This window comes from Alligator sinensis, unplaced genomic scaffold, assembly GCF_000455745.1.
Source record: "Alligator sinensis unplaced genomic scaffold, ASM45574v1 scaffold839_1, whole genome shotgun sequence".
Classification (NCBI taxonomy): Eukaryota; Metazoa; Chordata; order Crocodylia; family Alligatoridae; genus Alligator; species Alligator sinensis.
In genome coordinates, this window is record NW_005841885.1 from 4182746 (window position 1) to 4198489 (window position 15744).

Sequence of the window (15744 nt, forward strand, 5' to 3'; positions counted from 1 at the left end):
CAATAAAATTGTCCAAATACCACATTTACTATGTGAACCATTTTACAATGGATTTTCCATGGCTTTAGCACCACTTGCTATAGCCAGTTCATTAATATGAGAATTCCTTAGGGCTCCAGACATGATTAGGATTCAATGTGAAGCACTTTCATAGAATCATAGAAAATTAGGGCTGGAAAGGACCTCAGGAGGTCATATCTAGTCCAACCCCCTGCTCAAAGCAGGACCATCCCCAACTAGATTATTCCAGCCAAGGCTTTGTCAAGCCAGGTCTTAAAAACCTCCAAGGATGGAGTTTCCACCACCTCTTACAAGGAAAGAGACTATGCCTGCCCTGAAGAACTTACATTCAAAATAGACAGGACAGCTGCAGGGTGGGAGAAGGAAGTATAATTATCCTCATGTTACAGAGGAAGAATGGAGGCAAAGAGAGATCAAGTCATGCGAAGCACTGTGAAAATTGTGTTTAGATCTCCTGGGTCCCAATCCAGTGCCTTGCCTTCAAGATCCTTTATCCTCTCTTCTTCCAGCCTCAGATGTATGAATAAAGCCAGACATGAATTGTGATGTAACTGAAGTTGGCAACAATTTTTTCATTTTATTTTCTTCCCCTTTATTGTTATTTTTGTTCATCTGAAAGTCAGTTTTAACTTTCTAAGCATATGTTTTGCTTAACCCCAGTGTTACACGGCATCTACAGGACCATCCAGATTTCTTCCACCATTCAAATCGTGCACCAGGTCCCCATGTCCTGCATCAGCTTCTCGCTTTCATCAAAGACGAACAAACAGCTACAGCCTCACCGTAAGCACAACTTCTAGGCAACCTCTCACCTCTAACTTAAATAACAACTGCTTCCCCACCACAATGAGTTTATGAGAGCCAAAGCAGGACACCACTTGTCTCTGCAATAGGAAGCCTCTGAAATGAACAAATACAAAACCAACCCAAAAAAAACCTCTGAAAAAAGCACTGTCCATCATAATGCATGGCATTTTTGTACAGTGTCACTGATATCCATCTTGCTCCAAGTTATACTGCTTATATCAGTAAATATACCAGTATATAAAACAGGACATCATGCAGCATGCAGGCAGTGGTGTTTTGACTGAACTGTCCCTCGTATGCATTTACAAGGCCCCTATTACTATAATATCTGAACACCTCACTTATTTGTTGTGTATTCATCAGTGTAACACCCCGGGGGAGAGCTAGGGAAATGTTGACCTCTTCATTTGACAGTTGGGGAATGGAGGTACAATCAGGCTACGTGATTTGCCCAGCATCTCACAGAAAATCTGAAAACAAATATTCACTGACCTGAAACAGAGACGCCTAAATCTCACTGAACTGTTTCACTCTTCACTGGTTCATCCTTTCTCCCCCCCTCTCTGGACTAAACTGGCTTCAGGATATTTTTATCCAAATACACTTTTAACTGTTTGTATTTTTTTACTCTCCTTATTTCCCTTCACGATTCCTTCCCTCGGCGCTATCTTGTGTTCACACATGGGAGCTGCATGTGTTGACTCGGTCTCTATTCAATTAGACTTGGATCTGGACAAAAAAGCATTCAAAATTTCAAAATTTTATGAGGACAGATGGTGTGTTTTTCATGAAAACATGTTCCTACTCTTTGACTGGCTTTAATTAAAGTGCCTGATAGATATGACAGAGCAGGGGTTGAAGAGGGGAACAACGCCCTTCAGAGACCAGCTCTATTTTTAAAAGAAAATTACTGAAGCTTTGTGACACTTACAATTTTTCCTTCCTAACGAAGAGATTGACTGTCCCTTACTTTGTATAGATTCTCTGGGGAAGGGTCTACAAATGTGGTTGTTCATATACAGTAACTCACCATTGGCTTTTTTCAGCTTCCTCTAAATTTAAAGCCGTGAAGGAGACACCACCTGCATACCAGCAGTTTGATCCCTGCCCTGAGGCCAGACAGAAGCTCAAAGAAATGTGCCGACGTATGTAAGCATCCCCAATGGCTGAACTTGGTGAAATGGACTGTAGAAGGATGCAACTGGACATGGCAATGGCCTAGTTACACTCATGGTCTACCAATAACCAGAACAAGATTCTTAGAGAAAAGTGTCAGAAACCCTGTAATGTGGGATATGTACTCACAGGCAAGGTTTCCTCCTAAACTCTGTCAGTTAGATGTTGGTTTACATGGGAGCATGAACACCTGCAGCCCCTTATAGAGCTTATCCTGTCTAAATGGTCCAGTTGCTACCTGCTTTTTCAAGTGTCTGTTTCCTATTTGAAAGTCTCAATAAGAACTAGCCCCACAGCCCCAGCTAGTGATGAGGGATCTCTCTTTTTTCCTGAATCAATAGAATGTAATTATTTTGGGCTGATTGATGGTTTCCCCCCATCTGATTAACTCCAGGTTTACAGGCAATATGTGTTTGGAACAATTATGCTTGTTTATGTGACTTAAAGGCAAGTACATCTTATAAATATCCAGGTAAAAAGAGAGCTGGTGCAGGCTGAAAAATGCCATCCAAATTTGCTGAAAGATCATTTTTCACAGCAATCCATGCTCCACGTAGATAATGCCTGTCTTCCTGAAAGAGCACACAGTTCTTTAAAAACCACAGGAATTATGTGTTCGCCATTGAAGTAATTTTAGCTGTAAAGTGTAACATCCCATCTGCATCAATGCACCGATATTATGGGATGGAGAAGTTTCTGTAATTGAAATCATAGGAGGAATTTGTGAGGTCACAGTGCACTCATGCAAGTGGGAGTTTAGCAGAGATCCTGTGGTAAAGCCTCCTGTTTGTGTGAAACATGCCATCAAGTCTTTATCAGTCAAAAGTAGATAACTAATTGGTAAATATAAATGGGAGGAAAAAATCAATATTATTAAATGGAAAGGGATGAACAACATATGGAAACAGAATACCCCAAATGCACACACCTGAGTGTGAAAAAGAAAATAAAATCCAAAGCAATTACAGTACTATAGAAAGAAGAAGAAATAGGCATTTCACAGGATAGCGAATGGGTATGACCCTTCCAGTTCCATTTTGCCAAGGGGAATCCAGACCATGCAGGCAACAGCGACAGTAGTTACCATCTGTTGGCTGGTTACATGTCCAGTATTAAGTCCTCCTAGTTCTCATTTGCAAGGTATCCACTTCATAACATAATAGATAATAGATTTTTTGGCAGTCTCTGCACAAAAGTCCAAGGACTGTATGAATGAGCCACCAAGATGGAAAATTCCCCCCACCTCCCCTTCTTGAAATAGTGTGTCCAGGTCAAGGACAAGGTACATTCATGAGTGTGGAGGGTTGGCAGTAGCTTACACTGACTCTAATTGTGCGGTATTTGTTTTATGGATGGATTTCTTGACACCTTTCAGAAGCAGCAAACTCAGTACTTTGTTAATAGAGGAAAAAATTAGAAAAAGCCTTTGCCGGGGGGGGCGGGGTGGGAAAGTTGATGGTGCCTTTTCTTGAAAGGTGTCAGAAAGAGCCTAGTCAACAGAAAAATCTGTACAGCACTTGACACAGAATATGTATTGAAAGACAGTACTCCACTGAAGTAAATCAATGGAGTTATGCCCATTCATACAAGCTGTGGACCTGAGCCATTGGCTTCATGTATTTAGACTGTATGTTGAAGCAGATGCCTCCTTTATCCCTTTTCACTGTAGAGAGGAAGAGAATGCTGCAATCAAAGCCAAGGGCCACACCAGGCCTCTAATACTGCGCAACTATGCGGCTACGCTCGTATCACCGTCCATTTCTGTCCGGAAAGCTAGGACTGGTGAACCACAGGTTCGCCAGCCCACAGGTCCCAAGTCTGACGAGATGAAGTTCTATTTTGCCTTCCCTGATGGGGGGTCATTAATTTTGTATCCTTCTATTGAGAGCAAAGGAGAGGGTGGACTAGCAGAAAGTAGCCAGCACTTACCAGCTAAGTGCAAGGGTAGGCTGTGGTGAGCAGCCCTTGGGAAATCAACCCTGGGGTAGGGTATATCATTCCTCAAGTATTAAAGTGACTAGATTACAAGAGGTTCCCCAGGGAGAACTGGAAATGACACAGTAGCAGCACAAATGCCATCGTTCCTTCTGGTCCACCAAGTATCAAAATGTACAGAGGGGTGCTGAATGTGCCAAGCTTTCAGACCTGGGACATCATGCTTAGTTGTCTAGAAACCTAGACATTACCAAAATCTTATGTCATTTTTGAAGGCTCCTACCACAGAGAAAGCAATCGTTTGTTGAAATTAGAGAAATTAGCCTGGATTTCTGTGAGAGAAAGTATAGACTAGCAAGTAATGAGATTCAGTGATATCCCCCTCTCAGCCTCTTCTCCGCAGCTGGAGCTCCGTTCTATATGACCTTGTACTTCTCTACACCCTGGCATAACAGAGTCAAGACAAAAAGATGAGTTCTCTTGTGTCTTTCAGGCTTCAGGGATTTTCAAGGGCTGCTTTTACTACATGTATTATGAGCAGCCAGTGACACATTAACTTTTCCTATTCCCTCATCTGAAACTAAATTTGTTCCCCCACCGCCATCTCCTAACTCCATGCATCTCGATCCAAGTGATCAGAGAGCCATCTAATAGAATCTGATAAAAGGTACAAATGAGCTACTTTGAAGGAAAAAATGGAAGAATCTATAGCACTTGGCTTTGTTCTCTTATACCTTCTGGATGGTGTCCCTCTTTTAGTATCTAATTCAAATCCCAAATGAAGTCAGTGGCTCTTTTCAGTAGGAATCAGTAGGAATGTGATGGATTCCCTTTATTTTTGGCATCTGACCCTTGGATGAGTACACCTTTACTAGCAAGTAGCTAGAGACAGGTGTCTAACAAAAGAATCAAGGGCCAGTTTCACCATCCTCTAAAAAGCTTAAATGTTCAGCCAAGCTTTGTCTAAGATATCTATTTTTATCCTAAGCTCATTGAACTGAGACAGGAATTTCACAGGAACATACTTTTTATGGAATATCCATAACTTTCTGCTGGAGTGGAAATACCATAAGAAAAGTTACTTTTATGACCACTTATTGAGGACCTGCTTGTAATATTTCTATTGATTCAAAAGCTTTCATTTGTCTACAAGAGATTTCCAGTAAAAACAGACAATCTCTCAACCAGAAGAAAGTACAGTTGCTATTAGTATTCAGACCCCAGTGTAGTCAAGGTGATATAAAAATTTGGCTGAGCTACATGGATTAGACTAAGTTAGATTTTTGTCTTGCTTGGTCTGGTCCCAGTTACAATCAGGAAATGCAGAGACTCTGTTTAGTATTATAAATTAAATTCTTATTTGTACTGGACCTGGGAATGGGGCCCTTTGTGTTGGGCACTGCACCAGCACAGGACAAAAGATGGTTCAGGCCCCAAAACCAATTAAGCATGTAGTACAGTGTTGTTAAAAAGTAACCTCACTGGTCTGAACTCTCAGAGAATACCAGGGCATGCACAGTTTCAAAGGACAAGTCTAGTCTTGAAACCATCGTTTTATGCTTCTGTGGTAAATTTTCCCAACACTAATTATAACCCAGTGATTTTCACTGAAAACCTTTTGGGTGTCATAGCGGGGACCATTGACATTCATCTGTCATTCACAATTAACTCTCCACAGCCCTCCCAGTAGACCCCTTATTGGGTCTTCTGCTAATTTTCTATTCTACTTTAGTTTGCTTCTTATGCCACTTCTGCCTGCTAAAACTGGGTAAATTGCTGACTTAAGGAGAGCAGTGAGGAGAAAGAAAGAACTAGGAAATGCAGCTTGTTTCCCAGGCCTATTTAATTTTCATAAATTAAACTTTCAATTCCAGTCCTTCAGGGAGTTCACAGACAGTGAAGAGGTGAAGTGGGATAGAGCGCTATCTGAAAGACGACCCAGTCCTTAACTCCATCTCTAAGGGAATTTCAGCCCATTACCTTCTGTAAAAAGCTGCTTGGCTGCAGTTCAATTTGTGGTTGCTTCACAAGAGCTCGTGTTCAAGTTGACCTTTTGACTGCACTGGGTATTAAGAATTTAACGCTCCTACTCCAAGATTTCATATTATTTCTCTAGTTTAAATGAGTCCATTCATCACATTTTATCCAGTCTCATGCTTTCTGATACAGTGTTTTAAACACAACAGGCTCATTTGGAGACCTTGTCACTCTCTTTTTTACTCCACTTTGAGCTCTTCACTTTGGTTAATAGAATCAATTGCTTTAGTGTTAGTTATGAAGATGTCAGTGAATTAAGTCCTTACAGAATTGGCTTCTACAAAAAGAGACAGACTCAGTGCTCAGTCAGACAGTCGTTATTCAGCTGCCAATAATGCAACCCAGTCACTGGGAGTTTAGCAAACCGCGTCTCATTACAAAGGATGGAGGTGAATTTTGGAAGTACTATAGCTTTGAGCTGGTGTTACTGCTATGCAAAAGCCCTGGTTAACTGGAATACAGAATAGCAGGGTGGTATCTTTGTCACTGGTTGTTACTGTCAGAGAAATTAGTGTTAAGTTTTTCCCCTGCACACATGAAGCCACCTTTTTACCCTCTCAGTTTGAATGACTGACTTCAGCACCTGAAGAAAACTAGTAGAACAAAAGTCACTTCTCCCTGGAAGAACATGTTGTGCGCCCCCCTTTGTAACAAGCCTACAGAAGAACTGATTGGATAACGGGTGTTGGTTGTAGCCTTGTTGGTCTAAGGACATAGGCAGACAAGGTTATTTGGGTAATTTTGATATCTTTTATTAGACCAACTCAAATAGTTGGAAAAAATCTTCTTTGCAAGCTTTCAAGAAAAATACTTCTTTGCAAGCTTTCGGGTACAGACATCCATCTTCAGGCCTGAAGAAACCTGTTGGGTACAACCACCCACCTTCAGGCCTGAAGAAGGGTGTTTGCGCCTGAAAGCTTGCAAAGAAGAATTTTTCCAACTATTTTGGTTGGTCTAATAAAAGATATCAGATTTACCCAGAGAACCTTGTCTGCTTGGATAATGACTTTCTCCACCTAACATTGCAGTGAGAATAGAAAGAGACAAAGAAGTTGTCAAAATTTACAACAGAAAATGTTGCCTTTTTGTCAAAAAGCCCCAACACAAAATTTTTCAGCAAAAAATTGTCAAAATCTGAAAAGATATAGCCAACATTTTCAGATGAAAATGTTTTATGTTGTGATTGAATCTTTTTTTTTTTAATGTTGGTAAGTACTTCCTAGAAAAAAAATTAATCAACACCTCCGCCCAACCCAAGTTTTCTGCCTAAACAAAAAAAAAAAAATCTGACAACATTTGTTGACCTGTCCTAACCAGCCTTATCTCAGCTGCTAGTGAAACAGCTGCTCTCTCAGCTCACTGAACAAGTTAATTTCTGTGGTGTCCCTCAGTCCTCCTACCTTCTGCCTTACCTCTAGATACTTTCTGAAGGCTTGGAAAGGCATGAGCTTTCATCCTACTTAGCAACAACCTATAAGCAATAACATACTTAGATGCTAGCACACAGGAAACAAATGCATAAATGTTTCCTTTGTATACCAAAGTTTCTATACGTTGTTTATTTGAAAAATGTGTATAAGCGTCTTTCCTCAATAAAGTTGTTAATTACAAAAGAAACATCACCCCCCATTCCTTAATATTACTAACAGTTATTTGAACCCATAGTAAAAAATGATGAATCTTATACTCTACTTTAAACTTGTCCAGCTCAGATTCTGGCAAATACATGAATGAAGTTCGTTCCAGAGGGCTAGGGCAAGTGTATTCACAAAGCTTTTTTGTAATTTAGGACTCAGACTTTTTTCACTACATAAGCAAGTACTACGAACCCCAGGAGGTAGGCCAAATTCATTTGGGGTAGAATAAAACAAATATGGCTATTCTGAGAGGGGAAAAATGTGTTAGATGTTAAGGGATCCAGCAGAAAGAACCTAAATGAAGGCTATGTATACTGTAGCAATTCACAGCTAGAAAGAGCATATCAGGAACATTATTTCATATATCAGTTGTGATCGTACTTGACAATCTGTATAAGTTACCCAACAGGAAATATTGCTGTTTGCCAGCTCCCTTTATGCTGCATGGGAAAATGTATCACCCTTCTCTTTAATGATTTTCCAAGTCTAGATGTTTTAGCTTGTTTTGCAGCTGAAGGCCAGGCATGTGTGCATTATTCCTTCAAAGCCCGGTGAGTGGATTTCAACTTCTTCCTATCATGTAAATAAATCAGTGGAGCTGGTGCAGGGGAGGAGAACATAGGTCTATTTTCCAGAGCTGCTGAACACCCGCATTGACCTTTTGGAAATATGTGCACTTATTAACTTGAGTGTTTGACTGACTCCCAGACTGGAAATGTTGGAGGCATCACAGCAGTAAAGCCATCAGAAAAAGGAGTAAATGCTATAGTGTTACAGTATCATATGTCATTATATGTGATATTGAATATAAACTGTAACTATATTGAAAGACTGAAGAGCCCTTTTTGTGGAACAGGGTTTGGAGATAACATTGCAAGGAGGGCTTTACATGAAAATAGAAAAGGACACTGCTCTGTATTGCATGTGATGCCATCCTATTACAGGCACAACCCTGCTTGAGCATGCTGCTGAGACATCAAAATACTAACATTTAAAAGTATCTTCAAGGATGATGGAAATAGGGAGGGGCTTTCTAAAAGTCTTTCTAAAGGAAAGAAGTATTTCTAGACCATAAATTTACCTTTCTATTCTAAGGTGGGAAGACTTGCCAGTGCTCCTGGATTATGGGTTTTTTTCATGCCTTAAATGTGACAATTCATTAGACACTATTGCCACATCACTTCAAGATGAGATGCCTGGGAACATTTCTCTTCAGTCTAGGTTTCTCTATCCAATTTCTATCAGTTTAGTTTCCAGTACTGAAAAAAACCGAGGCATGTGTGTAACTTCATGCATACAAGTAATAGCTCAAGTGTGCAAATGCTTGCAAGACTAGAACGTTAATTATTCGGTCTTGTATCTGTTTGTGTTATAGCCAGTAAAAAGCAAAACATTTCACACTCCAATTGTGCCTTCTAATCCAAGGAAACCAACATACTTTTCCAAGCATTAATTAATTATACCTGTAAAGAACCCTGTAATGGAGAGATTATCATTTCCACATTACTGCTAAGTAGAATAAAGGCATGGAGAAGTAAAGTGTGTCACCCAAGATCACATAGCTAGTTGCTGACAAACATAAGAGCAGAATCCTGAGATCTGAACTCCAACCAAATGGCTCTTCTTTGTTAATAGTAATTGAATACACCTTCAGAAATATCTCTTGTTATATACCACTTACAGTTCATTAGAGCTTTATAACATTTTTTATAGCACATGTATGAATCTAACCCCAGTGTTATAATTAATGCTCAATAATGACTACAATGCATGCCACACCCTTGAGGAAAAGGTCATCAGAGACTTGAGCTATGCATACAGAAGGAGACCAAAACAGAGTAAAGTGGTAGAGCGGTACAGTACAAGCTTTGGATTGCACATTGTCTGATGTAATGCTTATGGAAAGAGCAGAGTGATCCCACATAAGATGCCTATATCTTTCAGAAATTTCTACCCACCAGATGGTTCAGATGCTTCATTTGAATTGGCTACGATAACCAGATCATATGTCATTTGTGGTTTCTTTACAAATGCAAGAAATTACTCCAACACACCAAAAACAGGCACCTGGAATGTGAATCAACCCAGTTTTTCAAAGCTACTCTCTTTCACTTATAAGAGTATAAGGAAGATCTGTTGAGATCTCCCCCAGAACTGGATGTTCACTCCTGTTATTTTATCCAATTAATACTGTATCACAAAGTCTAACTACTTTTTCTCTGCTCAGCTGTTCACTTGCATTAATGATGGATCTTGGAGGAGGAATTGTCAGGGACAGAGATGGATATGTAACTCATGAATGGACTTGGTCTTCAGGGACTTTTCAATCTTTAGAATTTCAGGTATAAAACTAAACTCTTGCTGAGTGTCAGTATTCCAAGAGTTATGAGAGTCTAAACCTATAAATATTTTCCAAAGTCCCTGTGTGAGTGGTGGTGTCCACTCTGTCAGTGTCTTCTGTTTGATGAAACAGTGGTTTTTATTTATTCCCTTTGATGTTACTTTTGTTTTGATCCAGAATTAGAATCATAGGAAGTTAGGGTTAGAAGGGACCTCAGGAGGTCATCTAGTGCAACTCCCTGCTCAAAGTAGGACCATCCCAGCCAAAGATTTATCTAGCTGGGTTTTGAAAGCCTCCAAGGATGAAGCTTCCACCAACTCTCTGGGTAACCTGTTCCAGTGTTTTATTACCCTCCTAGTGAGAAAATTCTGCCTAATATCTAACCTAAACTTCCCTTGCTGCAACTTGAGACCATTGCTCCTTGTTCTGTCATCTGCCACCACTAAGAAAAGTCCAGCTCCATCCCTTTTTTAATCCCTTTTCAGGTAGTTAAAGACTGCTATTATATCCCTTCTCACTCATTTCTTCTCTAAACTAAATAAGCCCAGTTCCCTCAGTCTTTCCTCAGAAGTCATGACCACCAACCACCTCACCATTTTTGTTGCCCTCCGCTGGACCCTCCAATTTGTCCACATCCTTTCTGTAGTGGAAGGCCCAAAACTGAACACAGTACAGGCAATCCTCAACTTACAAGGTTTCGAGTTACAATGCTTCGCACTTACAATGTTTATAAATTGACACCCTGTTTCAACTTTCTGACGTCAGTTTCGACTTTACAACACTTGATCTGACCTAATGCCATGCCAGCGAACAAGTTTGTTGCATCGCCCATCTCCCTGGAGAACATCTGTCCATACTTCCTTGGACACTTTCTTTAAGAAAGCAGACAAGACTCCAGAAAAGCCTGCAGCCAAGAGTCCTGAGAAGACTCCGGCCGCGAACCTTTCAAAAAGTCCAACCAAGAGCCGTTCAAAAAGTCCAGCAAAGTCACCTCGAAGAAGTTCTTCCAAATCAATATGATTGCTATTTACAATAGAAATACATTAATGTAGCTCTACTACTCATCTATAATTGATTCAGTACAATATTCTGGGTTATTTTTGGTGAAAATAGAGTATCGGGCCTTCATTCAGAAACCAATCCCCCATTTATAGCATTGTTTCCTATGGGAAAATTGGTTCTGAGTTACAACTTTTCGACTTAAGACACGGCTTTCAGGAACCAATTTTGTCGTAAGTCTGAGGACTGCCTGTACTCCAGATGTGGCCTCACCAGTGCCGAATAGAGGGGAAGAATCACTTCCCTTGACCTGCTGGCAACACACGTACCAATGCATTCCAGTATGCTGTTAGCCTTCTTTGTAACAAGGGCACTCCACTGGCTCATATTCAGCTTATTGTCCATCATAACCCCCAGGTCCTTTTCCACAGAGCTGCTGCCCAGCCAGTCAGCCCCCAGTCTGTCCTGGTGCATGAGATTGTTCCATCCTAAATGCAGGTCTTTGCACTTGTCCTTGCTCAACCCCATGAGATTCCTTTTGGCCTAATCCTCCATTTTGTCTAAATTACTCTGAATCTTAGCCCTACCCTCCAGTGTATCTACTACTCTCCACAACTTGGTGTCATCTGCAAATTTGCTGAGGGTGCACTCCATACTTGCTGGTCTTCCTGCACATCAGGATGGTTTGTTCCTGCACTCTCAATAAGGCTTCCTTGAAGTACTGCCAGCAATCCTGGGCTCCTCTCTAGGCCTGTGTGAATAGAGAAGTATTCGATTCAGATTTGGATTCGGCCAATTCGGAGGACAGTGATTTGATTCAGAGATTTGGATCACTGTCCCGAATTGATTCAGCCAAATCAGGGTTGGAAAATTTGGTGCTGATTCGGCCATAGACTATAATGAGGAATCAGTGAAATACCTATAACTGTCATTTTTTGGCAGATTTGGATGAAAACAGCAGGGATGGTAGCCCCTTCTGAGGGCATGATGCCTGTCAAGTTTCAAGGAGATAGGTATAGGGGTTTCTGGGAAAACTGCTGAAAGCAAAATTTGTGTCACTTGTGTGTGTTAAGGCAGATTTGGATGGAAACAGCAGGGATGGTAGCCTGTAAAAGGGGGCCTTCCCGGTGCTGGTTAGATCTCTGCCCACACACCTGTTTCTGGGCCAGCCGCCCTCCCCTCTTTTCCCCAGGCAGGAACAGCTCACAAAAGGGACAGAAAGGATGCAGACAGAGGCTTATTTGCTGTTTCTATGCCCCTCCTCCAGAGCACTGTGATTGGGAAGGGGTCTCAGGGAAAGATCACAGCCACTGGCCAGCTACAGATGTCAGTCTTTCCCCACTGCTCCCCCTCCCTCTTCTCAGTTTCTGTTCCCCTGAAAGACTGCATTCTGAATCTACAAATCTTTTTCTGAATCTTTTCCAAATTGATTCAGAGGGTCCGAATCAATTTGGAGGGTATTTTTGGTCTCCCAATTCAATTCAGATGTGGTGATTTGGCCTCCAAATTGGGCCAAATCTTCTGCAAATTGAATCGGCACCTGAAGCTTCGCACACCCCTACTCCTCTCCCCCTTACTTCCCAGGGGATCTTGCCCATGAGTTCCCTGAGTGAGTCAAAGTCTGCTTTTCTGAAGTCCAGGGTCCTTGCTCTGCTGCTCTCCATTCTTCTTTTCCTTAGGATCATGAACTCAATCATCTTGTAGTCACTGCTGCCCAAGTTGCCATCCACTATACTACATTCCCCACCAAATCTTCCCTGTTTGTGAGCAGCAGGTCAAGAAGTGCATGGCCTCTAGTTGGCTGCTCCAGCACTTGCACCAGAAAGTTGTCCCCAGTACTCTCCAAAAAATTCCTGGGTTGCCTGTGCACTGCTGTATTGCCCTCCCAGCAGTAATCTGCATGTAATCAAGCCTGTGGTGATAGAATCTTGGAGAAATGGAATTTGCAATCTCAGTTTCCAGCTCTCTTATTGCTTGATAAAATAGGGGCTGCAGCTTCATTTATTCCAAGAAGCAGCTGTGTGTCACCAGAATAAGAGCTTCATGTTGCATAAAAGCTAAAATTATCAAACTTTCTAAGAATAGGGGTGCCTAATTCTGACTACTTTTCATGGAAATTTGGCATCCAAATCACTTAGATGCCTTTAAAACTCTCAGCCAAATTATTCAGCATCAACTGAGATCAAAACGAACTTGATATTTGCGAACCAGAAACATCATTGCACTGAAGGAAAAGTATCTGACATTGGGCTCTCAAGAGTGATTATACTAGTCGGGGCTAACCTTTTGAGAAGGCATGCCACAAATTAGCCCCAAGCCCTCCCTGTGTGCCACTCTGATCCCCTTCCTCTGCCTGATTTGCTGCTTTGCTTTCTGCTCTCTGCCCTATCTCCCACTGTGCTGCCTGTCCCATTCTCAATCAGCCACATGCCACAAAGAGAAGCTGCTCATGCCACGTATGGCACATGGGCTTCAGGTTAACCACCCCTGATTTACACCATGCCTTTATTTTATTTCTGTGTGAGCACCCACCAGTTCAATAGGTTTAGACTCTAATGAAGCAGCTGTAAATGTCAGAATTCAAGAGTCTTGAGGATCTGTGAGTAATTCACAATTTATAACTTTGAGGAGTTTCCCACATTTATTTTCCCTCCCTTCTGCGGAACCCCTACCAGCTCACTTTGGTTCTAGTTTTGACACTATTGATAGTAGTTTCACATCGAAGTGAGCAGACGTGAATTCTGGCACCTCTTGAATGTAATGGCTGTCATTGTTTGACAAATGGACTCAGTTTTGTTCCAAGTAGTCACAAACCATGGCCAGATTTGTTAGAAATATTTCATAAACCTGTAGAGCTGTCAGGTGAATAGATAGGTATAAATCTCCTGCAGTATCACATAGTAAGAAGACAGAGAAAACTAAGACTCACTTAACCCTGTCCATTTCTTCCTCAGATAAATGACCAGCTAAAACTAAAAGTACTTGGTCAAAACACCATGACAGTTTTTTTTACCTCTTTGGGTGAGACCATCCATCTGTCTCTGTCAAGATCTGCATGCCCACATGCATGCAAAGTTGACAAACGGGTAAGGAACAGTTGTAGAGGCATGAATGTCATCAGGTTCAGTGGTATAACAGTACACCACTAACTGCTAACCAATTTTAAATCCATTAACCAACCATTTTATGTTAAAGGTAACAAAAATATTGTTATTTCCATTGACCTTATTGAAGCCAAACGTATTAGCAGTGATAAAATATAGACAAATTGAACCAAACATGAAACCTGCTTGTACATCAGGGACTATTAGAAATTGGCATTTATCTCTTCATCTGTCCCTCAAGCTTTCCAAAGATTCTTGGTCACCATCAGGCACAAGCCCATAGTAACTGCAGGGTCTCCTCTACTAGCACAGGAATGATTTGCAGGGAACTGGGATATCAAATGTTGAGTTTCTAAGGGAGGACTATTATTTTACATCCATTTGCTTTATTTTTTTTCATATGATTTTGCACTTTTTGGTTATGAGGTGGACCAGAAGGAGAAATAGTCCATCAGAAGTCTTGCTCCCACATTTTGGATATACCCAGCACATCCAAGTAATTGTTTTGCTGGGTTTGCACTTGGTACAAAGGGGAGAGGGCCAAAGGTAGCTCTAGATACCTCTGTGAGGCTTATCTTGTCATGTTGTGCTTCGTATGTATTTGTTGTGCTCTACACGGTTATTCTGTCAGCTGAGGACAGCTAGAGCACAATACATCTCTTGCTGTCATCCAGCCTTATCTTTGTTCCTGACAAAATCACCTACATTGTTGTGTGGGGAATGATAGTTGGTAGCCAGTTCTGTACCAGCTAAAGGATCCCTGTACATTGGCTTTCTGGTTACAGTCCAAAGACACATGGGGAGATTTAGCTTGTGCACTCCTATGCACACTCAAGCCCCTAAGTGAGGTATAAGCAGCCTATTTCTAAGGTATATGGGACACGTCTACATGTGCTATTAATCTGAAGTAGGTTTATTGCTCAGTAAAAGTACTGCACAGCAAGTCTACATGGGACCATGTCTACACATGCTCTCTCTTGGGAGCAGATTTGCTCCCAATGGGAGCAGCCCAGTATAGAGTAGCTTGCACCCTCCTCTGCCCCCCTGCAGCAGCCAGGGCGAGCTCCATGCTCTCTCCCCCACCCCTCCCTGCGCTAGCCTTAGGGCTGGCAAGAGGCACAGGGTGGTCTTAGTGGGCATGGGGCTAAGAGAGCTCTGCCAGCTGCAGCAGCAGCTGTCTCCTGGCCCCTTGCACATCAGGAAGGGACCTGATGCCACGAGAGATCTGACCCTTGCAGTGGGCAGAGCTCTCCTGGCCCCATGCACATCCGGATATACAGCTGCGTGGAGCTGGCTGCCCTGAGGAGCAACCAGGGGCTGGGAATCCAGCTCTGGGGGGAGCCAGGGAGCTGTGGACAGAGAGCTCCCTGTGCTCTGTGGCCCCCAGCTGGCTAGGCTGACTGGGAGCAAAATTTGCTCCTGGCTAGCATCTACACGTGTTTTACTGTGCAGTATCTACTGCACAGTTAGTTTACTACCTGTATGTATAGGTAGTAGCTTACTGCTCAGTAGACTAACTTACTGCACAGTAAATGTGAACACATGTAGATGGTGATGCTTTACTGTGCAGTAGACTAACCTACTGCACAGTAAAGCGTCTCATGTAGACACACCCATGATGTCATATATTTGCAGTTCTTAGACTGGGAGCCTTCCTATGACGACTGGCATGGAAAGTGGCTAGTGC

At 41.9% G+C, this 15744-nt stretch overlaps 1 protein-coding gene across 1 annotated transcript in view; it reads left to right on the top strand.

Annotated features, from left to right (window-relative positions):
• The window catches only part of CUNH3orf20 (chromosome unknown C3orf20 homolog), a 55359-nt gene that overhangs the window by 2204 nt on the left and 37411 nt on the right, over nt 1-15744 (top strand). The window contains exons 3-8 of the mRNA XM_025196808.1: nt 682-804; nt 1875-1977; nt 3674-3958; nt 8012-8164; nt 9841-9955; nt 13908-14039. Of these exons, the coding sequence (XP_025052593.1) occupies nt 682-804; nt 1875-1977; nt 3674-3958; nt 8012-8164; nt 9841-9955; nt 13908-14039 (911 nt within the window). The remainder of the gene's footprint in view (nt 1-681; nt 805-1874; nt 1978-3673; nt 3959-8011; nt 8165-9840; nt 9956-13907; nt 14040-15744) is intronic.